The sequence below is a fragment of the Anarhichas minor genome, unplaced genomic scaffold (genome assembly GCF_050575085.1).
Source record: "Anarhichas minor isolate MPS153535 unplaced genomic scaffold, ASM5057508v1 ptg000017l, whole genome shotgun sequence".
Classification (NCBI taxonomy): domain Eukaryota; kingdom Metazoa; phylum Chordata; class Actinopteri; order Perciformes; family Anarhichadidae; genus Anarhichas; species Anarhichas minor.
In genome coordinates this window covers 16,371,302-16,399,259 of record NW_027466463.1, presented here as the reverse complement: position 1 = coordinate 16,399,259, position 27,958 = coordinate 16,371,302, and the positions used below count along the sequence as shown (strand labels likewise).

The following is a 27,958-nucleotide window of genomic DNA, read 5'->3' as shown; positions in this document are numbered from 1 at the left end:
TCACACTGAGCATATACTGGGTCTGACCTAGTTCTCATACAGTGATATTGACTCCGGTGCACATCTCTAACACATCCCAGATTTAGCACTTACATCAGCATATCACAAGAGCAGGAATACACACACACACACACACACACACACATACACACACACACACACACACACACACACAAACAGGGAGAGAGATTGAGAGGTGAAGTGTAAAGCCAAGCCCTTGTGACAACGCTGTCACTCTGCGCCGCTATCCCTCCAGGTCTCACATCCATTATTGATGCCTGAGGCTCAGCTCACAGCTCTCTGCGTTCTATTATTTATGCCTGAAACAGCTGGTGGTTTATATACACAGAGGAGCTATTCTCTATGGGAGCCTGGATGAGGGAGAGAGAAAGCAAGCAGCGGGTATAGTGGGGCTCACTATCTCCATGGCAACTTGTATCAAAATCTTTTTCAGTGCGGCACAGTTTTATAACACAGAAGAAGAACTGCAGCACACACAGACGCCCACAAAGAGCCTGACAACATCACACTAGTGATCTGAACAAAAGAGCTGAAGAGTCTTTGGTGTACCTGCTGATAATGTTTCCTCTGACATTAGCAGCATCCACTATAAATATGCCTCAAAACAACAGTTATCTGTTTCTATAGCAGAGGCCCATTTGCATCAGTTTAGATGCATATTATGGAAAAGCTATTACAGCCTCCATTATCACAATCATTTCTCCTCCTGTAATTTAGTGGGTGGGGACCACTTAATTGAAAATGTGCCATCTAATCCACTCATGAGAATGTGTATGTGAGCCTTTTAATGATGAAATGGTTCTGGCTCCATCTTATTTATTAGCATGTTACTTTTGATAAAGATGACGATACCGAGCAAATAAAATACTATTAATCATTAATCAGAAAGAAAAACCAAACATGTTGCACTTATTACTGCAATAGAGAAATCACAGTAATATGTAGACTCTTCAGATACATGGTGTTTCATTTCATATGTTTGTAAATCAGTGACCAAAGCCTTATTTAGTTCCAAAAGCTCCAAAGAGCTGGAGCTAACTTACAGATGATAGAAGACCACGGTCTGGCTGTGGACCTTTGTTGCATGTCATCACAACTCTTTGATGCCTCTTCATCTCCTGTCAGCTTTCCACTGTGTACTATCTAATAAAGGTTAAAATGCCTGAAAAAACCCTTTATGTTCTCCTATTTCTTTGGATGCATCTTCAGCATTCATCATTACGCTTAGATCCTGAACTACCTTGTGTCTTTGATGTCTTCTTAACTTCAAGACCTTATGTAAAACTGCTTTGTACGAAATGTGCAGTATGAATAAAATATCCTTGCCTTGAGTGGAGTTTAAAACAATCCCACTCCTTCTGACATATCTCGCTATCCTCTAGTCCTTGATCAGTGGGCGATGTGCTTGCTAATCCTCTTACTGAGTTTGAAAAGAAACTTATCAAAGCAAATTAACACTTTTTAATTACGAATTGTCACACCAAAGAATGCTGAAAGTGGGCTAATATGACATATATGTTCAAGATGAGGAATTACACAGAAGGACCACACACAGCAAGGGATTGGGTGAGTTTTCCACACACAAGTTAAATATGTGATCGTGCTCTGACCTGCTGTGTGGCGCCCTGCTTCCTGTTGGTGGCCGTGGTGGTCGTGATGTCATTCATGGAGGGGGCGGAGTCAGAGCGGTTGCCTCCAGCTGCAGCGCTGGACTGCGGGGTGATGGAGGAGGACGGCATGTCGCCGACCAGTCGCGCGCTGCCGTCCACTTTGATGTGCGGATGCCCCTCGGCGGCCATGTTGAGGATGCGGAGGCCATTGTAGTAGAGTCCAGACAGCTGGCCCTGGAACATGCCTGCACTTCGCTCGACTCCCCCGACACGCACCGTCGTCTGGCTGTTGAAGATGGTCAGCTGGCGACCTACACGGACACAGGCGCACACATACGCACAAACACGCACCAGACACACAGAGGCACACCAGGAGGGAAGGTGGACAGACACACGCAAATACAGTCACACACACATACATACCGGCGGTCACATACGTGCATACACACACACACAAGAGTGTTTGAGTGTTACACAATCCACCACCCCCAAGCCATGGTGAGAGTATGGGATAGATTAAGCATGGCAGAGCAAATCGAAGCCGTGGAGAACCGTGGAGAAGAGCTGAGACTGTGAGAGATAAGAGTGGGAACGGAAAACAGAGAATAAGAGGAAGAGGAGGAAAGAGTGGGGGTGAAGAGACTGAGAAGTCGAGGAGGAGGAGGAGGATGAAGAGGCAAAGAACAGAAGGAGGAGGAAGAGGCAGCAGATGAGAGGAGTCAGTGGGTCCTGAGAAGATGGGGCTGACAGATGGTTGCGATGGTGATGGCTGTATTTGAAGGAGCAACAGACAGGCAGACAGAGATCTAGGGAACTGTTGTAACAGCCCTATGAAGCATGCACAGGTTATAAGCTCTAGCACTGCTCACTGTTAAAGGGACTAGAGGCTAATTTAAGGACCTCTGCTGAAGTTTAGGAGGAAAACTTTTACATCTTTTTTTTTTCAAAAAGCATTGCTCTATTAGTCATTTCAAATTTACATAATTATTCCATGTCACAATACTTTTTGCTTGTACTTTAATTGGATTACAAAATAGTTTGTCAACATATAATCTTTAATGAATGCTTTATCGTTTACAATTTTGATAATAAACACAATTATTTACCAGTCTTAATAAAGCATCTTTTTATCATACTATTTTCTGATTTATTCACATTTAAATCTCTCCATCGTCCCTTTAACCTGATATTATCAGATACACACTAACAAGATACGTTCACAGGCACTACAGTTTACACAGTATTACACACTACAGCTGCCCAACTTTTAAATACTTAGTTATGGATTTATTTTTAGATGTTAGTTGATGGTGCACAATATAGTATATTCAGCTGTCTTCAAATTGTATTTTTTAAGCTCAAAGTTTTAAGGAATTTTAATCAGGGTTTTTACCTTTGTCGAGTAGCCAATCGTCAACTACTCGACCGAGCCGATAGGGGATTCGCTGTCTGGCGATGGCCAGGCGCTCGTTATCAATGTTGCCTTTAATTTAGAGATGAAAACACAGTAGTAATTACGCACATCCAAACGTGGTACAGGAGCTGGATACAAAAAGAACAGCAATGAAAAGAAAGTAATGGTCTGCTCATTGTCAGCATGTCACTGCGTTAAGCTTGATGTGCTCAGAGAAGAGGAGTTGAATTCACTATGTTTCCAGTGAGCGGACTCTTACTCTCTGTTCATTGGGTTTAATTTAAAGAGACATTTCAGGGGTTAACATCTGCAAGAGCACAGGGAAATAATGTTACAGCTGCCACATACTGTCTATATAACTGACTGGGTTTAGAGTTACAGACAGGAAGAAGCCTCACACACACCTCACAACAACTAGCATTTAGCATTTTAACTATCAGCTATCTAAAGCCTGGACCTCATTGTGTTAAAGACTACTACCTAAGATTACCACTTTAAATATAAAAAAACAACAAATATAAAAACAAAAACTATGTTCAACAAAATACACTTTTTTCTTTTTCTTATTTTTTCCTCTCTAGTTAAACATTTAACTCAACATATGACATGTTTTTTAAATTATTATTTGACCAAGAATGCACCAACTGTTATTATTTTCTTTTACGGTGAGAAAAACAACTGACACCTGAATTGAATATTTTCATAAATTACCTTTAACACTATTTAACAGGCCTAACATGACATAGCTGGCTAATATACAAGCTATTGTAATAACTGTCTCTTTTTATGGTTTAAAAAGTCATGTTTCATATCAGATCACACATATTTCATTTCAAACACAATAACATAAAACAAAGCTTGCAATTAAATTTCTCAACCTCGGTGTTTAAATAGAAACACTGATGTGATTCACCAATCAGGAGCTGGGTTGATTTGGACTAAGGCGTAGTTAACTCTGTCCCAGGACAGGCAGTGCTGTAGAGGGTCGGAGTGTTGGGCTTATGTGGGGGGGGCAGGGCCTACCTGAGGGATAGCGCTCTATGACCGGCAGGTCGTCCAGTTGGAGGGTTGCATTGCCTCCGCTGCGGGTGAACCGAATTATGTGGTACTTTCCGTCGTTGACAAACTTGGAGCTCTCCTCGATGTTGATGTCATCAGTGCCAACGTTAAACACTACTCTAATGTTGCCTTTATCCTGAGGAGGAGGAGGAGGAGGAGTACAGAAATGCCTCATGAGACATTTTTATAAAAATGCAAGGATATCATTTCTTCCTTTGTTTTTCAGGCTCTAGTTTATTGTTCTTAATGCCTAATCATTTGTGTTACCATGAGACCTTTCTTATGTTCTCCACCAACTCAAAGTCTGGTCACAGGAGTTTGAGAGTACTACTGCATGTGTAAACACATTGTATAAAGCCTTTTGTGGCTCCAGAGGGAGCTGCATGAAATCTGATACATTTCCTCAAGTGATGGCAAATGTGTCATCAACAGATGGAAAACAAAAAAAAATCTGGGGGTGTGGAGTTAGAAAAGAAGGGAGCTTACCGGACGTCTGTAACCTGTTCTTCATCTCTGCTTGAGGCTAGTGGTTAAAGGCTAAAATAACCACTACTAGCCAAACACACCTGAATCTCCTGTCTGCTGTTGTGTTGCATTGTTGGTAACGTAGGCACCAGGTTTTGAAAAGGAAGTAGGATGCATAGTATAAAAAGGATGATATCTCTGGTTTTGCTGCATCATTTTGCACCCTTTTATTTTTCATTCAGTAGAGTAACATTACTCTTTTATCTTCTTTATGCTGCTATTTTGGCCAGGTCTCTCTGTTAGAGAAGAATATGCCAATGTATGCACTGAACATATTAATTCCTCAAGGAAGAGCAATATGTAAAATAACTTAAATGATTCATAAATATGAAAAATCACATTTTCTTTGGTCTAGTTTTTGAATGCACATGTGTTTACTTACTATCTGCAGCTGAAGGTAGTCACCCAGGCCAGACGCGCTGTCCACCCGGAGCAGAATGGCGTGTTTCTGTTGGGTGCTGAACCCGAGGGCAAGCCGGTCTGCCCTGGTGCTGGGGCGTTCATTAGGAGGCCACGTGTAAACCACCACGCCTCCATCACGGCCAAAGATATAAGTGGTCCCAGCTGGCCCACACATATAACATTTCTTTTAATTGCAAGCAGTCTATATGCCATAAACAGTGCTATCTATCATCAGAGGTTACGTACTGCAGATTGCACCTATAGGCCTATTTTTCTGTTAAATGTTTAATACATAAGGGGCATACTGGAAAATAATATTAAAAATTCATAAATGTCACAGTTGACTGGCCTTTTACATTTAGCTTGTTCCTCCTTCACGCTAAAATTGGAAAATAAAAACTGTATTTCCCAAACTACTTCTCAACATTACTGCAGGAGGCTGACTCCTAAAGACTGCTGCATACAATTGTTGGACTCGATGCATGATGACTAAAAAAAATCTATCTTCTTGTAAGGCTGCTGAGGATAATTAGTTAAAAATGTAAAGAGGACATTATTGAAGAGAATTGGAAGAATCAAACTAGACATTGAGCAGGTGGTATTTTTGTCCCACTTCAGAATCAACAGTTGACAGTGCCCTCACCTGGCAGCTCTGATAAAATGCACACAACAATGCTTTGATTGAGTGTTTGAAACCAAATCGTCCAAGTGCAACAGTTTAGTGCAGTTATATACACCAGGGAGTGTTTTCTACAGTTTAGAGAAGGTTAGCCTAAGGAACAAGGGTTGACAGAGAGAAGTCGACACATAGCGTCTACAAATGCACTTTTAAACCTGACTGCTCTATGATATTTTTCTGTGAGAGAAACTGAAACGCAAAGACTCACCGTCATTGCATAGTGGACCAGCATACGACGTCATGCTGCAGTCACAGGTGAAGCCCTCCCACTGCTGCAAACAAACTCCCTGATTTGAGCAAGAGTCTTCTTGACATGTAGTGCTGGGACCTGCAGTGAGAGAGGTGGTGTGGGGGGGGGGGGGGGGGGGAGGGGGGGTGTGAAAGTTAGGACAAGATAAGCAGACATACTTTTTTGACTTTGTCTGGAGCCCAGTGTTTTCAGAACAGTATGTCAGTACACTTTGGGTGTTTTTAGACCACATTTCCTTGAAGTATTTTGCATTTTGAAAAGGCCCGGTAGACTGCGATGATGTTATGATTAGTAGTATTAGTAGAAAATCACTGTGAGACTAGGATATTGTGGATAGGCTCCCATTCTTTACGATAACAGGAGATGCTGGATTATGAATATAAACTGAGCTAAAAACTAAACTGGAAATCTGTGTCATGAGGTTAAAAGAGCAAACTGTGGAGAGCATGCAGGTGGTGAGGCTAGATGAATGGGGCAAGGACAGGAGGAGGAGTTTAAACATAAGAGGGCAGAGTTATGTTTACAGGCCTTCATCTCAATACTCGTTCTTCAGCAGTCCTGTCGCCGTTCGCTCCCCGCCTCGTGCTAAAACCGCACAGGAGGAAAATGTCAAAGCTCCGAACTCAAATCTCCTTCGTTGCACTTCTGGCACGAGGCGTGGAGGAAAGGGTGTGAAAGGATTCACAAGTGGAGTATTGAAGTTTAGGATAGGAGTCAGTAGGAGGGGTTAGAGAGCATGCTGCTAGGCAACCCGGGTGGTGGAGCTGTGGTCAACTCAAGTCAAGCGGTGGTGATGTCACTACTGTGATGAAGTCACTATGGTGGCTAGGAGAGGACAGGTCACCTCTGACCTTTGACTCTGGATCACTGGGATCCACACAACACTGGACACCACTGGGTAGTTTCAACACACGCATACCTACATACACACCCACACGCACGCACTCACACACTTGTCCACACCCTCAGACACGTGTCTCACATGTGTACACAAAGCGATATACCTTGCAAGTCAGCTTTCATCAATGTAACTTTTGTCGGCCAAACAAAAAAGCAAACAAGCAAATTAAGTTAGATGGTTAGTCAATGCACACAGATGCCTGTGAACTGCTGAAAGAATGGAACAGAGAGAGGGAGAAGGAGAGAGAAAACACAATGTGCAGAAAGATCGAGGAGGAGATGAGAAGAAAGAGAGTCAACTTTACATCTAATAGACCAGAAGCTGGGTTAGTGGGTTATCCTAATAACAGAGAGCATGAGTTGAATGAAAACTGAAAGAAAAAGCAGTAGGGACACGGGACCGGAGCAGATCCACTGGTGTGTTTTCGTCCGTGTTTGCACCTCACCTTCACAGCCTCTCTCTACTTGTCCCATGGTCGCCAGTGCATCAGCCAAAAGGTCAGGGAGCCGGCCATTTAGATCAACTGTTGCTAGGCAACCCTGAAATCCCTCGCGGGAGTGGACCAGCTTCGGCAGGTCTCGGTACATCTCTTTGGAGACGCCCCCGATGTACAGGTCACCTGACGAGGAGCAACACAATGAATGGCAGCTTTGTGAAGCAGTCACAATGCTGTGTAAAGTGGCAATGGTGCAAATTATGATTTTCATCATTGATTGTTAAAGACATTATTTTTGTGATTCATTTATTCATTAAAAGGTTAAAAAATATTGAATAGGGTCTTTCAATTGATTGTTTTGTTCGACCAACAACCCCCAACCCAAATATATTCAATTCACACTGATAAATAAAAGAGGAAAAGCTGCAAAACATTCACATTTGTAAAGCTGGACCCAAAGAATATGTTTTTGTTGTTTTTTGATAAATTAAAAAAAGTGTATCGATTATGTGAATTGTTGGCCATAGAACAATTTGACATTTTGGGAAACACACTTATTCGCTTTCTTACTGAGTGTTTGATTAGAAAATTGACACCACTCTCATGTCTGTACCCCCAGGGGACGGTTAGCTTAGCTTAGCACGAAGACTGGAAAAAGAGGGAAACAGCGAGCCTGGCTCCGTCTGAATGTCAGACAGACAGCACCGCTTTAGTTCACTGGCCAAGAAATACAGCAGCACAGAACTCATACAATATTTAACCTGTTAATTAGTGAGCTTGCTCTGAGGTGCTGGTGGCTTCATTTTCATTTATTATACGGACATGAGAGTAGTATCAATCTTCCCATCTGACTCTCTTTAAGCTTATTTCCCAAAATGTTGAATTTTTCTATCAACCGTTTCAGCGTAATCAGTACCGTATTTTCCGCACTATAAGGCGCACTTAAAAGCCTTTAATTTTCTCAAAAAACGACAGTGCGCCTTGTAATCCGGAGCGCCTTATATATGGATCAATTGGTTAATTGGTTGATCCATACTGGTTGTACACGGCGCTCTGTCAAAATGTTTCAGTACGACTGGTAAACTACAAAGCCGCACCGCGGTAAACACCGGTACTGTGCTTACTCCTAGTCCAACACCACTTGTGTGTGTATAAAGACCCCAAAATGGCACCTTTCAAGAGACACGCTTACGACGCTATTCTATTCTATGCGCCTTATAATCCGGTGCGCCCTATATATAAAAACAGTTCTAAAATAGGCCATTCATTGAAGGTGCGCCTTATAATCCGGTGCGCTTTATAGTGCGGAAAATACGGTATATGTACGGTATACATACTTATAAGCTACTGTAACTGAGGTATCACTGCTTGTATTTTTGTGCATACCCTTTAGGTCGAGGTTCTTGGCGCCCATGGTGGTCTGCGTGGTGACTTTGGTGTCAATCTTGACTGTGTGGAGATTGTTAGTGTCTCTGGATATGTGCACGTTGTGCCAGTGGTTGTCATTTAGGGGACTGTTAGAGTTGCCCTTGATCAGGTGTGCACCATTGCCCAGGTCCGAGATGTAGTGTAGGTAGCTAGAAAAGGAACAAGGAAAGGAAAGTATTGAGGAGAAAAGGGCAAATTAATCGTATTCATGATGAAGAACAACACAGGGTCAAATACTTCAGGGTATTATAATCTGTCTTCTAGAAACATAATTACAAGAGTAGAAAAAAAGCTGCTTGACTCGTGCATTTTTCATATTTGATATTTCAGCCTCAAGAATTTTCTTTTTTTATTCATCAAGGACAATGTTCATTGTAAATCCCAGGCTACATTGAACATGCACATGCATTTATGCAAGACAGATATAACCATAAAGACATATTTAAACCGCATATTAATTAATTCCCCTTTAAAGACTTTGCACTGACTCGTGTAATGTAAATACCACACATTGCCCAGCTCACCCTTTAACCAGCTCTACCACTATGAAGTCATTGCCGTCTCCCCTGTTGTAGAGAACGAGACCGTCGGGGGACGTCGTCTTGAACTGCATGAAGAGATGCATGGAGTAGTAGGCCTGCAGCGTGGGCAGCGTGACGAAACTGGAGCGCGAGCGGAACGTGACGGGGTCGGCCACGATGCTCTTATAGCCGATAACGGCGTTGAGCTCGCAGTAGTCGATGTCGCCGTTCTTGCAGAGGTCGATGTAAGGCATGCCGTTCAGCGTCAGGCCCTGAAGGTGGCCGATGAAATTCGAGGGCACGGCAGGCATGAAGCGCTTCTCCGTCACAATACCCGTCTCCACATTGTGGAACTCCAACTGGGTGTGGTCGCCCGCCATTTGACCTGGTGGCGGGGGGGGGGGGGGGTAAACTTCAAAGGTGAGGGCTTCAAGTGGAACTGTTCAAACTAAAACTAAAACTGATCCTAATACTAATCCTAATGCTTATTCCAACACTTGAACAAACACTGACAGACTGCTAGAAATAGATGTAACAGACACTAACACTATAAATAGGACTACTAAATACTAGCGCTGTAAAGTTATGTTTACAGTCATAATTCAGAATGATTATTTTCACTTACACAGGCACAGATGTTCTCTAAAAAAGAAATAAAACCCTTAATGTTGGTTTTATAGCATTAAATCAAAAAAAGACAATCAACCAGCAGTTTATCGTACAAAATATTTCCACAAAGATGCCTACACACAGACTCAAAGAGCTTGAAGGGGTAAAGGTAATGCTGCTGTGATTACCTTCAACAGGCTGCAGGTCGTCCACGGTGAGTTTGAGGCCCTTGCCACGCCGGACTACCCTCACAGTGTGCCACTCATTATCATTGAGGCCCGACCCCGCAAAGATGGTCTCTGGGCCTTTACCTACACATAGCCCAGAGCACCATTAACATAATGCACAGAGAGGCAGAGAGACACAGATAGAGAGAGAGACAGAGGAGATAGAAATCCAGAGACAGAGATAGAAAAAGAGAAGAAGAAGAAGAAGAAGAAGCCAGGCAGGTTGAATTAAAATTTAAGGACAGAGAGTGAGGGCATGGAGGTAAATAGCAGAGGGAAGGGGGAACCATACATATCCTGGGGAGACAAACACCTCCGTGTCAATGCACTCTCTCCACATATAGACAGACAGGTCACTTTGCAGATACGCCAGCGAGACGGATGATGTGACGAAAAACAGACAGACAAACAGAAAGATTAACATAAATGGATGCCATGGGTTCCTAAGATGGAGACTGTGAGTCACAACAGGCCCACGCTGAGACAATCCATCTGTGGACGGATCGCACTGCCATGATGACCACCTACTACCCACACATGAACAGACAGAACATTCGCACCCCCTTGATTCCTCAACAGCCCCCGCACATCTAACATATACAGAATATCAGCCTGTGTCTACATGCAGGATCGTTTCCTTATTTTCCACTAGAGCGCAATCCTGCGACCAGCCTCATGGTGGCACTAGACACACATTGGAACATCTCAGAGAGCTCTCCAAGGTGCTGATGTGCAGCAGAATGAAAGAAGCTGAGCTGTCCTCCTATGATGTCTCTCTCTCTCTCTGCCCGTATACCAGCTCAGATCCTCACATAGTTGACTGCACACATTTGACACACTGACTGTTCCCAAAACCTCAGCGTCCCCTTGCTCCTACCCACTACAAGCACCCCACCAACCTTAAACACACACGCACACATTCCCCTTCCTCCGCCAAGCCCAGTTGGTTTGAGTGAGTCTGCTCACAGTGACCTATGGGTGGTAATGATGGGGGAGGTGAGAAGTAAACTGACCCGAACGGATTCTGCTGCTGAAAATGTCAGGAATGCCTACATCACTCATGGAGGCACGCAGGCAGGCAGGCAGGCAGACAGGCAGACACACACACAGGTAGAGAGTTAGAGAAAGAGAGGGAGGCATGCTGACCCGCAAATATAATACGAAAAGTCACTCAAAATGGCAAAATGGCAGTGTTAAATGCATGTGTGTGTGTGTGTGTGTGTGTGGCTGCAAAGCTAAAATAGTGTGTGTTGTGCGTTAGGAGAGGACACAGGGTTCCCCTGAGGAGACTCAGCTGTGCTCTGGGCATGAGCATCTCATCCTGTTACCATGGATCACTGCCTAACGCTGAGCGAAGGAGAGAATATGTGCATGTATGTGTGAGTTGATGCGTGTGTGTTTTTTCATATGTAACCAAATACTCAAAGAACGAGCAGACCGTGGTGAGAGTGAGGCAGTGATCTGTGTCAACCTGGGAAGGCACAAATATACACGCCAACCAACACACACACACACACACCCACACACACACACACACACACACACACACACACACACACACACACAAGCACCTATTTTGGGTCAGTGCTAAGAGTGCGTTCAGCAGCAGGGTGAGCTCGGTTTAAAGTAGAGCTACTAGCGATCGCTATGGCGGTCAGCAGACAGTCTGCGCTCTCCGCTGTTCAAGCCAACAGACAACGAAGCGAGACAAATCAAACAGAATGGACCGTTTGTTACAATGGAAATAGAATTCAAATCAAATGATGACACAAGCTAGTATATATTATAAGAGCAGGATAATGAAAACAAAGCGTTTCATATTTCATTAGCTCCAAATAACAAATGGCTTTTCTGCTGGATAAGCCTGAAATCTCTCCCATGCCGAGGCTTTTATTTGACTGCTGAGTGGACTATTTCAGTAGCGCCTGGCTGTTAAATCATTTTGTTTCTTCCCCCTCGAATATCAGATGTATAATTTATTGTATGCACACGGTGTGCCAGAAAAGTGGCTGCCTACTTAAATGTTCATTGAGACAACCGGTCTAAAATTGGCCGACAGACATGCGGGATAGCAACAGCGCTGTGTGGCTAATAGGGTTTCTATGGCAACTGCAGTCGTCCATTTCACCACCTCTTTGCCGTCACAGAGCAGTCGTCTCTCTCTCTCTCTCTCTCTCTCGCTTTCTCTCTCTCTCTCTCTCTTGCTTTCTCTTTGGTCGTGACAGAGAGAAACTCCACGTGAGGGAATTAAACTTCATCAGGGATTCAGCTTCACTCACAGCAGCATGAACATAATCACACACACACACACATGCTCACACACAGGATAACACCCCAGAAAACACACACATGTAGATGGGGCACAGAACAGACAGAATGCAAAGGCACTCGTAGGCAAGCACACACTAAACACGCTGAATGAAACACTTCCCAAAAATCCCTCATGTACCGTTTAGAGAGGAACAACAAGGAAACAAAGAAAGCAACCAGACAGACGTCGGGATGAAGGTGCGACAGAGAGGTACAGAGGGATAACATGTCTTTTGTCTCTGGCATGAAAGAGAAGTAATTACCCTGCAACTTTTAGTTGCATTCATCCACCAGTCACACGACCCAACAACACCTAATTTTACCTAAACTCCTCAACCTCGTTTTTTTGTCCCTCTTCTTCTCTTTCTTTTTTCTCTCTTCTCCTCCCTTCAACCCCCACCGTCTTCTCTTCCGTCTATCCTTCCTTGCTAAAATGGCCGACCTGGAAAACCCTGGCCCTCAGCAAAAATCGCATCACTCCTGTGGTGTAGCTGAACATGCAGACACAAACCACAAACACGCATATGTGCACCTCCCCTGTCCAACACACACACACACACACACACACACACACACACACACACACACACACACTCACACACACACACACACACACACACATATAAGCACACAAACACATGGTACAAAGATATGTTGAATAAGGGATTATGATCAGATGGACTGACAAGACAGAGCGAGTGAGAAATAGTCACACACACACACACACACTCACACACACACTGAGGAGGAAGAGGGGAGGGGTTAGGTGAGATGGAGGATCACTTACTGGCTGTACAGTTTATCCTGATACAGTCTGGAGGGAGAGCAGAGCAGAGGGTTAATGCTGCACACATACAGATACTCTCCACGCCCCTGGGGACGCACACATCGACACACCCTGCACGCATATATATATATATATATACAAACACGCACACACACGCACACACTGCTGAGAAAACACACACTCTCCTTCGTCACAGGACCTCAAGCTGGACCGTGTATTTTCTTACAACAGTGTGTTGCAAAAATGCAATTTCTGAGACTTTGAAGTTCGGCCAATGAAGAGTGAAATCAGGATCAAGATCTTTACATTAAACAGTAACATGTTGAGGAGAGCGGTGTGTCCCAGCGTGAGCAGTGTGCTGATTGGCTGCTCTGGCCTGAGCGACAGTTTCAGTCACCAATAGAAAAGCATCAGGAGACTGAGATGGGTCATGCGTGTCGGTTTGTCTGATGACATCGAACACATCCCATAATTTTTGTCGCCCATCCAGAGCATAAATCTCCGAAAAATATTCGGAAGATTTTGCCCCATTATTATACATCGTTTTGTTCTTCATTTACCCATGATGCCTTGGTGTGTCGTGTGGCGTCAACCACAGAAAAGACGCGGCTGCAGACAACCAGAGACCAACTCATGCACCCCTCTGTTAGTCTATGTGTGTTAGCATGTATTGAATTCATGTGAAAGTGTGCGACTGTGAACGAGTGAGGCTGGAAATGTGTTTAGCAGTTGCGACTATGTGTGGAGTTTTACTATTTGAGTGTACAGTCTGAGTATCTGCAGCGATTGTTGAAAGTGTTAGGGATGCACAGGTCCACTGGGAGTGAGCAGAGAATGCAGCTTGAGGCTTGACCCTCTGTTCAACGCAAAAACAATGCCACTAACCTTCAATAGTGTATGTTTGTGTGTGTATTCAAAGATAACCTGTATGTGCCATACAGCATGAATACCTATAGAATGTGTACCTACTTTCCAGGGATAATATCATATCAATCAACATTTAATGACATTCCTATGCAAGAAATAGCCAAGAGGCCAGTATCAGCTTCATTCCCCTGGCAGGTAATCAAACTACGTTGGAGAATCCACATAATTGTGTGTATGTGTGTACCTAGGTTGACAGTGAGGCGGACTCGGCCCCCGTCCAGCTCCAGACGAAGGGTGTCTGCGGAGTTACGGGATGTAGTTGCCATGAGAACGCCATAGGCCCGCTGGGAGCGAAAGCGCAGCGAGACGTCCTCCGCCTCGGTGTGCATCGCCACAGGCAGCTGCACCTTCATAAACTTGCTGCCGTCGTACGACAGGATAGTCGCATCTGTACAAGACACACAGAGGGGGAACAGAAAGGGAACGGACGGACGGTTAAAAAAAAATAAAAATAAAAAAAAAAAGTGAAAGAAAAGCGGAGGAAGACGGAGATGACGGTGGAGTAGAGCGAGGTGGGTGGACACATACGATTGACAAGGAGAAAACACATGAGGTGGGAGGAGACAAAGGAAATTTGACGTTGAGTGAATCAGATTTAAATATGACGAAGTATTTTGCGGCGTGGTCCTTGTTCCCCCATCACTTTTCATCCTTAATTCATCATCACTCCCTCACAGAAGAGGATATAAAAATAGCGGCAGCTGGTTGGCCGGCCCCGTTATCCGGTCGAATCAGAATGCACGGCGTTGAGTGTGTTAGCCACCGTCGCTGACATCCCAGACCCTGGAGTCATAATGTAACAAGCTCAGGTGATCCCGCTTTAATGTCTTTTGCATACTCATTTACATATTCATAATCTTCTCTCCCTGCTACCTGCTGGGGCCAATCCCCAACCACTAAACTGTTTACTTCTGAGAACCCTGTTTTTTATTGGCCAATTACATACACAGCTAAACACACTCTCTCCATGTCTCTGTGTCTTTATCTCCCAGTCCTTCTTCCTTCTTCTTATATCTCTCTATTCCACTCCTCCCTCGCTTTTTCTTTCCCTTTCGCTCTCCCTGTTTCCGTGGGAGACAGTTGGAGCCAGGGCAAAAACAAGAGAACAGGAAGAGAGGGAGGCCTCATGAATACTGATGAGCTCGAGAAGGAGGGAAAGAGAGAGATAGTGTGCGTATGTGTTTGTGCGTGCATGTCAGAATAAGTGAGTGAATTTAAGTGTGAACAGAGGAGGGTTTAGTAAAGTGAGAGCAGGGGGGGGGGAGAAAATAGGGACAGAGTAAGACAGAGAGAAAGGAGGGGGAGGAGGCAGAAGAGCTCGTGGCTAAAATGTAAATGAACCCTCATTAACTTGAGGGAAAAAAAGGAGGTGGTTGGCCTGTTATATCACAGATAACATAACTAACAGTCACACACACACCCGCTCAAGCACACTAAACACACACACGTGCACAGATTTCTGATGGCTGACTAAATTTTCCTCACTACGGCACCTGACCAAATACCAGGCAGATAGAGCAGGGAGGGTTGGTGAGGAGGAAGTACAGAAGCCCATTTATGCGAGGAAAAAAAAGGAAGACAAAGTGCAATGCACACAGGCCGTGTTGCATACAGTCTTATCATTTAACACCTGGAGCACACACCAGATTTGCGATAAACAGAATAAGTAGCGAAAGGATAAGACACTTCACGCACAAAAAAATCAATCACTCACCCCATATTACCTTGAATTCTTTCAGGGAACTTGGATGTATTGATATTAGTTCTGCTGTTTTTAAAAGGGGCCCCATTTATTTAAATCTATCAAGACTTTTCTCTGTTTTTAGATTACCCCGTGGTACTCAGCCCCATAATATTTACCTAAAAACACATATTTTTGATTATTATCAATCATTTAAATTTAAAACCATCATTTTGACTGACTTATTATTAGCTCGTATTTTTTTATTTTTTGTCAATCTTTAGAAAAGCTGAATTGTTTGGGAGCAATATGAACTTTAGTTAAAAGAGGGATGTGTAAAGGTCAACTGTATATTGACATCGGGTTATGCAGAACTATTTGGAGATGGAGAATTGAATTTACTGTGAAAAATGAAAGAGTGTAGAAATATTTGCTATATCGTACTGAAAAGGGAGACTCAAACTTTTACAACTGAAAGATTCAGATGAAGTTTTCATACAATTCATCCATTGTTTTATTTTCTTGGCAGGAGTGGGCTTCCATAGCGAAAGCAGGACAAGCAATAAAAAAAAAAGGTAACCCACCAGTGTGAACAGCAAGTGAGCAGGAGGAAAGAGCTGAAAATGTGTTGCACAAATGTGTCGCTGGAAATATGTGTGTGTGATCTTTACAAAATAAAAATCCATCTTGGAGCCAGAGCGTGGCGACCATCTTTGTTCATTAAAGAAGAGAGAGAGAGGGTACAAAGGAGAGAGAGAGAGAAGGGGGAGGAGAAAAAAAAGGGAGGGAGAAAAACCGCAGGTAGAAGGCGTAAACACGGCCAATCACTCTCTCCATCTGCTTCTCCATCTGTGCTTCCTTTAATCCACTGAACCACCAGTTAGTGACCCCTCAATGCACACAGAGAGGGATGAAAAAAGACAGAGGAAGGGAGGACAGAGCTAAGAGAAAGAGAGAGAGAGAGGGTGCATTGCTATGATAAACATACACTGCGGATGTTTGTCCTCCGAAATAAAACATTTTCATATCAACACCTTTCAGAAAGTGTGCGTGCGTCTATATCTCCCGTTAGATGATAGTACAATCATCACTTGAGACGCGTCAGCAGGTGTGGCACAAACAACATTTCTTCTCTTCTCCTTGTCTGACTCCATCTCGCTTCTTTCAACAGGCCTGTATCAGTCCCTCTGCCAATCTTTCCTACGTTCAATTTCTCTCTCTCGGACTGAATTCATACCTTTTCTCATAACTCTCTCTCTCTCTCTCTCTTTTTCCGTCAGACTCTCTACTCCCATCTCCCATTCCTCCTCATCGCCTCACCTGCTGTCATATGGCGGTTCCGGCCCAGTGGTTCCACCCTCCTCGGTCACAGCTCCTGCTCCCCTGCTTTCTGCACATTTCCTCTCCCATCGATTCCCAGTCTCTACATCCATAGCAGTCCAATAGACCTGTCTGCAGCTCTGCTACCTCCCACCTCTTCTCCTTTACCCCCTTTTGATCTTCTCCCTTACCTGCCTCCATCTTACTATTGTCACTTTCATACAGAATATGTGTGTTTTTGTCAATGACAGAATATATGATTATTTTGTTGTTGTTGTTGTACAAGCAGGCTTGTTTTGTCCTTGCCCTTTTTCTTTTGATATCCACATTTCTCTAAAGTACCTACTTTCTACCTGCCACTTTCCTTTTCATTTTCACCTTCCTGTTCTCCATCACCAAGGACGAACTTACCTAAACTCAATCTGCAAGAATTTGTATTTGAATAGTTCAGTCACATTTTTATCTGCCATAAATCTGTGTGAGGGTACCTTTTTAGCACGCATCAGAGTAAGTACTAAGTGATGTAATCTGGATCAGGATTGACCTTTTAAAGGAAAACAAAAGCACGACTTAAAGGTATAATGAATAAAGGTTTTATCACCCAATATAACTGATGATCTTAATATATTTTCAGTGATTGATGGAGTTATTTCTGACTTTAAAACTTTTCACACCATACCATCTGTCTTCTGTCGCTCATCTCTTTGGTATTACTCAATGTTCTCGAGCCAAAAAGCGAATGACAAAGTTGTCATTATGACTGTATTTTGCTTCATGACATATTATTGATTTTTCATAAAATGTTGCTGGATGGTGACTGTAATTAGCCAGTTTTACTCATCTCTATTGTGAAAATGTGACTCGAGCATTTATTCCAAATTACTATACAAGCTGCCAAAGTGTTATTCTCGTCCTTTTCCTCCGCGCCCTCCCGCCACGTCAGCCTCACCTCTCTCACAGGCGCGTCCCAGGTATCCCGTCCCAGAGCAGTCGCAGACGTAGCGATTCCACCCCTCCCTGCAGATGCCGTTGTGCTGGCAGGGGTTGGACAGGCACTGTTTGGGCGGCTCTCTCGAGCACGAGGGCTTCACCCCCACCGCTCTCTGGGCCTCGGCCAACCGCCGGATGTCTTTGCTCTGCCCGTCCACAAACAGGTCTCTGATGCAGCCAACGTAACCGTAATTCAACAGAGCCGTCCACACCTGAGGAAGACGTCGCCAGTGTTGAGTAGTTTCACATGAAGAAATTTCAGCACCATTTGGTGGTAAAATGAAGCCATATTAAATCAAGTAGCTTCTTCAAAGCACAGTTAAAAGCTAGAACTGCCAGCTATTTCTTGACTTTTGTGTCACACTTTCACCCTGAGAGCTTACTTGTACTCCTAAATTAATTATATTTCTACTTCAGTGTAACTATTATTAGTAACAAAATTTACTACAAATATTGCGTTTCTTTTTTTTTGCGATTAATCGGACAATCATTTCCCCCGATTAATCAATTAATCGTTCTATCTATATAAATAAATTGAAAACAATAAAAAAAGTATCACAATATCCTCGAGCACAAGGTGATGTCATCCAATGACATTTTTGCCTAAAAAATGTATTCAAGGATTATTAAAATAGCTGCAGATTAATTTTCAGTTGATCGAATGATCAATCAATTAATCCTCGTCTCCACTCTTGAACAGTGGTATTCACGTTAGTTGTCAATAATAATAAGAAAGGTTGCAAAACCATATCATAAAAGAAACAATCAACTTAAAGAAAAGAAACAAACATCAAAGACAAATTGGATATCTCAATGGCAGAAGAGCACAACATGGTTGAATAAATCGAATATAATATAATTTAATCTAAAAGAACAGACGATGGTAACAAAGTTAGACTAATTTAATATAGAGGGTTAGAGTGCCTTACCACGGAAAGTATATCAAGCTGCAACTAAGGATTATTTCATTAATCTGGCCATTATTTCCCTAATTGATTGATCATCGTTTGCTCCATAAAAACAAAGACAGTGAAAAATGCATCTCACATCTTCTAGAGCTCAACCAACAGTCCAAAATCCCAAAATACTCAATTTACTATAACAGACAAGAAAAAAACAGCAAATTCCACCATTTCAGAATCCGGAACCAGAAGCTTGGAAAATAACTTGAACGGTTAGTTTTCTGTCGAGTGATTAGTGAATTAATTGACTGTTTGCTGCAGCAGCTCTATGCTATCGACCTAAGTATTTTGTACTGCAGACACACAACATCAACACACACGCACACACACACACACCTCTGTAGGGAAAATGAGTCCAGCACGTTCTTCCGGTAGTCCTCCGAGGTACAAAGTCTCATCCAGGTCCAGGATCTCGCTGTCACCCGGAGCCGTGTACGCTGTTCTCACACTGTTCACCGAGATGGTTCCTGGAGACGTCAAAACAACATCAGCAATCATTATGACCTTCAGTGTGAACATCCTCATCACCACCACCGCCATTATGACTACCATCATCATCTTTATCATCATCACCCTTCCCCTTCATCTTTCTACTCCTCCTTCAACATCACCACCACTCATTACTTCTTTAATCAGAAGCAATGGAATGAAACTGGCCATAGTCATCGGTCAGCTCCTCTAAGTCCATACAGGGTTAAAAGTGCTACGTCCAACATTTTGTCACCAATGAATGATTAATCATCTCTTTTTAGACATTGGAACAGTTACAGTAAACGAACAAGATCCTCAAAGAAAGGACTGTCAGCTGCTGCTACTGCGGGTTTCTAGACGGTAATTAATACTGGCATGAAAAATATAATTATACGATGACAAACATTTAAAATCCTGGTGTTGTACATTTGGCTCATGTGTTCAAAGGACCAGGATAGAATACATGTAAGAAGAAACAACAATAGGTATTGTGTGAGTATGTTTTATGCATCGCCCCACAGGAAGCATGAAGAAGAGGCTCCCAACTGCTTTAATCATGGTCTCAGTGTTATCGTAATACCACATAACAATAAATGTGATACTGTATATCAATTGTGTTAAAACTGGTCCGCATAGAACCCTTACAACCCAGTTTGAATCAAATACAGGCAGCAGACGGGTGGCAGCAGCCGCATGGCCTCGCTAGCCTCGTGCTTACTATAAAAGGCTGAAGCACAAACCCGCCTACTCATCATCCTCCACCTCCTCCTTATCACCCTCTGTGGTCAGGGTTAGCGTCAGAGCTGAGAGAGCTGCGAGTGTACCTGAGCGTCCGTCCCTCTGGAAGTCCACATGATACCATTCTCCGTCGTTGACCTTTCTGTCCATAGCCTTGGTCTTGGTGGTTCCCGAGCCCATGTCCAGCAGCAGGTACAGGTGACCATCCAGCATCTCAATGGCAAAAAAATCCACCTGCAAGTCAAACAGACAAGGTATTAATATTCTGCAACAAGCAGACATGTTGATGGCTAGCAATAAAAATGCAAATTTTCGCTGCAAGTTACAATAAGGTGATTGGGGCTGGAGTCTAACCATTTTTAATCAGGTTCTTTGAGCAACCCCATTCAATTTTAGCAAAGACTAGTATGCTTTTTAAAAAAAAACTACATTTGACTCGTGAGGAATGGGGATTTTAACATTTCAGGGACAATCAGGAATTAATGGTGTATAGGAGAGGATGATTAAATGCATCATTTTTTACATCTACCATTCTGGATTTTTTTTTGCACGGAGTGAAATCACATACGTTTTTGCTGTCAATAGCCAAATTTGACAACAATAATACAAAATGCTATTTAGTTTTGTACAGATATTCATGGTCAAATACCTGCTAAACTAATGACAGTCCCATCAGCCTCAGCTGGACTTTGGGTTTAGTGCTAATTAGCAAATGTTGGAATACTAACACGCCAAACTAAGACGATGAACATCATAACATCAGCATGCTAGCATTGTCATTGTGAACAATGCTGACGTTGTTAGCATTTAGCTCAAAGAATCCCTGTGTCTAAGTCCAGGCTGTGGACGGTTAGTCATGTTTATTTTAGTTTTAAGTTTTCCTGGGTGTTTAAAAAAGATATATATATATTTTCACCTTGAGTGTAGGAGGCGTGCGTGGGTCCTTGCGTTCCTGCTGCCGGGGTTTGCCATGGCTGAAAAGCATCAACCCGTTTGGCTCCGTGGTCCTGAAGTCGAACGAGATCGATCCGGCCTTCTTCGCTGACCACTTGCTCAGTGCCACAAAGGACTCGGGGGTGTCAAAGGTCACGGGGTCCAGCGTGGCCACACTCTCGCACTTAAAGGACACCACCCCACTTACCTGGGGCAGGAAGAGGGAAAATGAATGAATGTTTAGGGGTTCAAGCCTTCAAAAAAAGTGGCTCGTTAAACTGATGCCCATGTGAACATCAAGACCAAAATGGTTCCTTTGAGCCTGGGATTGAAATGAAGCCAGTTGCTTCCAGGTGTAAACGGACTAAAAGACAAAAGCTTGGGGCTACCTCTCAAAAACATAATCCCATTTATTTAAAATTCCTACATTACAAATATCACAGGGCCTGACAGGAGGCTGTGATACAAAATAATCTCTGTGTTCTGTGTAAAAGAGGATAATGTTGTACATAATGTTGAAAGTACACACCTTCATCTTTGGGTCTCCCTCTTTAGCCAGTCTAGACAGCTCCAACCGTACATCATTGTTCTTGTACACCACCTTGAGGGGATTGAAGGGGAAAGAATGACACATTTATTCACCTTTGGATTAAATAAAAAACAAGCCTTTATTTTCTTAAACGTACCGTACTGTATATAAATGTTGTGGCACAGAATTGGAATTTTGTCATTTTTCTTTATTTAACCTTTTTAGCAAGCAAGAACAACAAGACACACTTTGATCAACCTTTTCAGAAGTCAGAAAAGAAGAGAATGCTGAAAAGATAAAGAGGGAACAAGACACCTAACATATGACCAGAGATCCATTAATCTTTCAACTCAGAAAACATATAAGTGTTTTTATATGAAAGTGACAACCTTTAAAGCAGCGAGCCACTCCAGCCTCATCTTAGCTCCTATTCGTTCCTGCCACTAGCAGGATCGCTTCTACTCTTTCTCTCCTCTGCCCTTTTCTGTTTGTCTCTCTTTCCTTTCCCTGACACAGTACGCTCTCTGACTGAGCAGCATAGAGTGTAAAGAGCGTGCTTGTGCTGAGCATTTTGATGTCGAGAGAGACGGGCGCAGACAGGCTCGGCTTTATTAATCCAGACCTCTTTCTATGACCTGTGAGCAACTCGGCAACATCACAACATTTCCTCTCTGTATTGGCTTTTCACCTCTGTTTTGATTTTTTTTTTGTATATCATGTGCTTTCGTGTCTGCGTGTACGGCAATGAGTGCGATTCTTCACTAAAAGTGCTGCAAGTGTGCAAAATGGTGTTAGCACGCACGCGTGAGTGTGCCTGCGCCGCACCAAATGCACAAAATTGTTACAGCCGCGATCGCTCATGCGCGTGATTCACTGCATACATCTTAATTTGCTCACATGGATTATCATATCATCGTATTAAATATGTAAATGTGGCAGTGGAGGGTTCACTATGACAGCGGCAGCCTCGTTTAAACGCCATCAGTCTTAATGAAGCAACACAGAGCGCGCATTCACCACCGATACAGATAGCTCTCTGTTTGGCACATCATCTGTCGGCTTGTTTGGTTGTTTGTTTATGCCTCTGCGTGAGTCTGTGTAACTGAAAGGGAGACTCCGGCTGTGTGTGTGTGTGTATATAATGGGTGTGACAATGTATTTGTAAGTTTTGTTCTTGTATCAGGTGCTGTGTGTGCATTTGTGTGTTTATTTGTGCTTGAATATTTTTGTCTGTGTGTGCTTTGGTGGGGATAATTGTGCATTTCAGCACATGTACGCACTTGCACACGTCTGTGCGCGCTAAAATCGAGCTTATGCGTACGTGTAAGTGTATCAGTGTGTTCTCGTCAGTGTGTCATGTGAGTTTTTGTTGTTGCAGTGTTGTGGCCCATTTCAAGCACAGCGGATGGATGGAGCATCTCTGTGGCGTAGCTAATTAGCATGATAGTGCTTAGTGCTGTATCTACTCCCTCAACGACACTCATCACTGATTCTCTCTGATGCTGGTGAGGGCGTGTGTCCATGTGTGTGTGTGCCAAATGGACGCATTTCTGTGTATGTGTGTGCGTGTTATCTTTATAAGATAATGTGTGTAGAATGTTGGCGTGATGTGTGACAGAAAGGGAAGGAAGGAAGAAATAAAGTAAGAAAGTAAGAGAAAAAGAAGATATGAGTTTCTTAAAACTTAAGAGTATAGAAAATCTGTGCAGCATGATTGTATGAGCTAATTAAATATTTTTACTCAATGTCTTTCAGTGGAATTACATTGTGAAGAAATGATCACATGCAGATTATATCAGCAGCTCATTCAGTCTAAATTCAGTCTAATTAAATAATTCTGAGCAAATTGTAGTTAATAGTCTGATATAAAACAGTTTGACTCATCTATATGTAAGTTTGCAAACATTTGCCGTATTGCAGTATACTGGAAAAAACACACATGCGTTCATCATGCAAACATCCCACCTCTTTGAGACAGCCCATGAAGTTATTGCTGACTGGAGAACCGGGCAGGTCGGCGGTGCTGGGGCTCCCTCCCACGTAGAAGAAGTCGTCAGAGCCCAGCATGGTGTAGTCCTCTTGGGTGTAGCCCGTGGTGGTCAGGATGCCGTCCACAGAGATGGTCACCTACACAACAAAGCACAGGGAAAGGACACGCTATATACTCACACCAAAGGCAGCGCTAAGCGCTAGCTCGGCGCTGACCAGCCAAATTAGCCCCCGTTACTCTGGTAACCAATGTGTATGCATTGTGGTGGGAAGAAGGCCTGATTGGTTTGGGGGAATTGGGTAGTTGTGCTGTTGGGACTTTGTTTTGGTGTGGATCAGTGCTAAATGTGTGGTGTAATCGAGTGATGCTGCCTCTCACCTTTGCTTGTATTACTGACATTGGAAATATGTTGCTATTTACTGCTGAATGCCACTCGCTCACTCTGCCCACAGTTAGTAAAACACTCTGTAGCACCTTCTACCACTTGTGTACTCCAACAGGAATCAGACCATGTGGTCTGCCTGCTTCAATCTGTCTAAGTCTATTGGTAAGAACAACAAACTAGATCCTGTAAGTGATTAACAAAGATTCACTGATCTCCAAAGCTTCAGTGCCACCACTGGTGGACTGTGACTCTTCACACCCAAACCTCAAAACAAGTCTGTCATTCTGTCCCTGCATTGCACTGACTTCCCAAAACCGACTAAACCAACGTTGCATTAAAAGGCTATCTACATCCTCTATGTCCGCTAATGCAACCTTTACATTAAAAGTTTTCCTCCTTATGTGTCTGCCACAGACTCTAAGCTATTTTATCTTAAAAGTAGAAGATGCAGATTTACTTCCTAATATACTGGAACTTTCCTTAATGCTCCACCTAAAGTGAACCTGATGCTGGTACTCTTATAATCTAACCAGCCTATTCTGCTGTATAATAGCCGGCATGGGGCTTTTAGCTTACACTGGTTCCCCAACCCTGTCACATAAATGCGTCAGAGTTAGTGGTATGTTATTACCCTAATATTCTACAGTACATTAATGACCATGTTCAACTGCCCATAAAGGTTGTGAGTGTTTACTTTCCATCTACAGTAAGTCTTCTCTCACTGACGGTGCTTATCATTGCCGGGCAAACTCGCCCAGCCAGGCAGATGTTAGTAAAGTCTCCGCAGGCTTCTTCGTGCTTTTCAGTAGGTGTTAGTACTATTTGCTTGTTAGTATATGTTAGTTGTTGCACTGCTGGCAGCCACAGTAGTGCTACTTGTGTCAGGCCAAGCTGTGTTGGGTTACTGAGGTTAGGGTTAATGGTTTCAATGCTGTTAGTAGTTGCGATGATGTAATGTTTGTTGTGTTGTTAGGGTGAGTTGTGATGATGGTGTTAGTTGGTTAGTTTGTGGTCTGTAGGGGGGGTTTGTTAGATCAGCGATTCCGAATGATATGTCACATGAACGAACACAGACATATTGATGTACACACACAGGTGTTAGATGGGTTAGGGCTCATTCCACACATACACATACGCACATACATATAAATAAAGATATATATGTACATATATATATAAATAAACATGCAGCCTGTTCTTCTCTCTGCATGCAACCACTGGCAAAGAGGACACAGTAGATACAAAAACCGAGGACAGGATGAATCAGTGGCACCATGGAGAACATGCAGTGGCAGAGTGGAGGACTGAAAATCCAAAGAAGAAAAAGAAAGAAAAAAAAGAGGAGGGGGGAGGGAACTCTCTATCCATTTTATGGACCAATCAGAGAGGGGAAGGGCTTCTGAGTCACGCCATGCAGGAAGGGGGGCTCGCCATTTGCGTGCAGGTGAGGGATGAGCCAATCAGTACACGCCTACATGTCAGTCACAGAGAGATGGGGTGAAAAAAACGGTAGAGAAGGGGGGGGGATTTAAAGAAAAAAAAGTGGTTGGCAAGGAGAGGGGGGCTTTTTAAGCGTAAAAGATTACCAACCGCATTTATCCTTTTAGTGGTTTAGTTTTGAAGTCTATGGTTCAAAAAGGAAATAGACACGGGGCAAACCCAAACTAAGAAACAATTAGAATGATATCTACCGAACAATGGAGTTTGTTTACCATAGCGTGTCCAATGCCTGAGTGCTTTGTAGGAGAGGGGGAGAAAGGAAAGCAAAAAACTGTGAACAGAACAACTTCGGGAACAAAAAAAGGAAAGCTAGAAGGCCTCTGGTGTGGTTAGTAGGTTGGTTGGAGTGGTTTCGCTAGGAGAAGGGCACAGGTTAGGTTAGTAGAATGAATCATTCCATGGATGGTGGTTAGTTAGTTTCACTAGCAGGTTAGTAAAGTTAGTAGTCAAGTTAGTAGTACAAACAGGCAAACGGTAGAGGCAGGGCACAGGTGGGTTACAAGCACCTGAGTGCTATTGAACCTCATAGTTCTCTAGTTCACGCTCTCTCTCATTCACTCACACACACACACACACACACACATATACACACACACACGATTGAAAGATCACTCACCTAGAGCTGAAAGCAGTGCTGGTCTGGTGGTTAACCCACTGTAAACTAAGACCAAAACCTCAGGTATTTTCTTCCTACCACAGCATCACTGCGGATGGACAACAGACCACTGACCGTAGCTTCTACATTGATTAGTTTCTTGCTGCGGACTAAAGTCTTTTTCTGCTGTCCACTGCCCCTGAAACATCTGCAGCAATCACTGTGGTTCACCAAAGTCAGACCCACACTGAAACTATTTAACAAGGAATTATAAACAACATTGCAGCTAACAACCGTTTCCATTTTTCACTAATAAATTAAAAATAAGAATAATTTAGTTGGTAAAAATGGAAAACAGACAAAAATGCCCATCAGTTTGCTCGAGCTCAAGTTTTTAAAATTCTTGTTCTTGTCAATAATCTTCCACTGATTTACAATCATTTCATAACTAACTGAAATCCAAGCATGCTTCCATCCATTCCTTAATCTACAACTTGCCATCTTTTTTTGTCCCTCCCTATGACCCTTCGCATCTTTCTTCTTCAAGGCTTATCAATATCCTTTCATATCTCCTCGCCCCTCCCGTTTGCTCGGTCGCTCCCTCCTCCACCTCCTGTCTGTCTGGTTACCTGTCTCAGGTTGCGGGTGACCTTGACGTCGTGCCAGGAGTTGTCGTTGAACTTGCCGTTGACGGGCTCCACCAAGGCCTCGAAGGCCCCGGAGCCGAGGTTGATGACAAGCGACACGGCTCCGTTCTTCAGTGCTAGGTTGACGTAGTCGGCTGACTTGCCGGTGTGAAGCATCAGGCCGTTGCGTTGCAGCGTCTTGAAGGATAGTGTGATTTCATCGCTGCTCGACTGGATGGGGTTGGGTGACAAGTCGTAGCAGAAGAACTCAGAGCCCTTGAAGGTGGCAACGTACTCCTCGCGAGCTGAGACAGAAAGGGAGAGGTGGAAGAGGGAAACAGGGAGGAAGAACAAAGACGTGTGGAGCCATTAGACTCTTGTTTAACATTATTATAATGATGACTACAACATCCAAGCTACATTGCTTCTTCCCACACTGCTCGAAGACGATAAAATGGTGGGTGTTCATACGAGCCAGCCGAGTAAAACAAAGCTCTGCTGGGCCTGGTTAAATTTGATTTGGATGTGCAGTACAAAACATATTGTTCAAGATGCTGAAAATGTTGTTATTGTCAAGCAAAGCCGCACTGATGCCAGCACTTGGAAGAAACACTTCCTTCCATACCTCTAATCGTACATGGAGTGGTGTGTAAACAAGCTTTGATCACTCGTGTGGGTTGGAGATTAAACAGTGTGGATTCGAGAGAGACAGTCGTGAGTCTGTAGCTTTCCAAACTCGTTATGAAACCTGCCATCCTCCCTTTTGAGAGAACAGCTGTGCTGGCAGTCGGAAGTGATGCGGTCTTGTTTGACAACATGGCTCATTTCGTGATGTTCGTTAAAAGCAAGAATGTGTGTGTCTGTGTATGTATGTATGTATGTATGCGCAGTAGCAGTAGAGGTCGGAAAGGTTTTCGAGAAAGGATGAAGATGGCGAACGGCAGCCTGTAAGTGTCGTGGCAGCCGAAGCAGGCAGGACTGTCCGATTACAATTCAGAATAAGAAGCAGACAGCCAATGGCTACTTACCTTGCACACACTGAGTGACCCCCAAGGACACCAGACCAAGGTTTTGCAATCCATCATCCTTAAGCTCACACTCCCTTATCTACTCTCTCACACAGAAATGCACA

At 43.4% G+C, this 27,958-nt stretch overlaps 1 protein-coding gene across 3 annotated transcripts in view; it reads right to left on the bottom strand.

The window, feature by feature from the left end:
- nrxn1a (neurexin 1a) overlaps positions 1 to 27,958 on the bottom strand; it is a 50,063-nt gene that overhangs the window by 4,665 nt on the left and 17,440 nt on the right. For 2 of the 3 annotated variants that reach the window (XM_076093947.1, XM_076093948.1), the window contains 19 exons: positions 26,830 to 27,131; positions 25,818 to 25,841; positions 23,696 to 23,857; positions 21,731 to 21,802; positions 21,185 to 21,409; positions 20,355 to 20,502; positions 19,396 to 19,526; positions 18,057 to 18,309; positions 14,291 to 14,494; positions 13,180 to 13,206; positions 10,044 to 10,166; positions 9,250 to 9,631; positions 8,684 to 8,874; positions 7,307 to 7,480; positions 5,919 to 6,038; positions 5,012 to 5,193; positions 4,069 to 4,240; positions 3,025 to 3,114; positions 1,632 to 1,942 (listed from right to left, as the gene is read on the bottom strand). In XM_076093947.1, coding sequence (XP_075950062.1) covers positions 1,632 to 1,942; positions 3,025 to 3,114; positions 4,069 to 4,240; positions 5,012 to 5,193; positions 5,919 to 6,038; positions 7,307 to 7,480; positions 8,684 to 8,874; positions 9,250 to 9,631; positions 10,044 to 10,166; positions 13,180 to 13,206; positions 14,291 to 14,494; positions 18,057 to 18,309; positions 19,396 to 19,526; positions 20,355 to 20,502; positions 21,185 to 21,409; positions 21,731 to 21,802; positions 23,696 to 23,857; positions 25,818 to 25,841; positions 26,830 to 27,131 — 3,293 coding nt within the window. The remainder of the gene's footprint in view (positions 1 to 1,631; positions 1,943 to 3,024; positions 3,115 to 4,068; positions 4,241 to 5,011; positions 5,194 to 5,918; positions 6,039 to 7,306; positions 7,481 to 8,683; positions 8,875 to 9,249; positions 9,632 to 10,043; positions 10,167 to 13,179; positions 13,207 to 14,290; positions 14,495 to 18,056; positions 18,310 to 19,395; positions 19,527 to 20,354; positions 20,503 to 21,184; positions 21,410 to 21,730; positions 21,803 to 23,695; positions 23,858 to 25,817; positions 25,842 to 26,829; positions 27,132 to 27,958) is intronic. The other variant, XM_076093949.1, reaches the window with a different exon arrangement.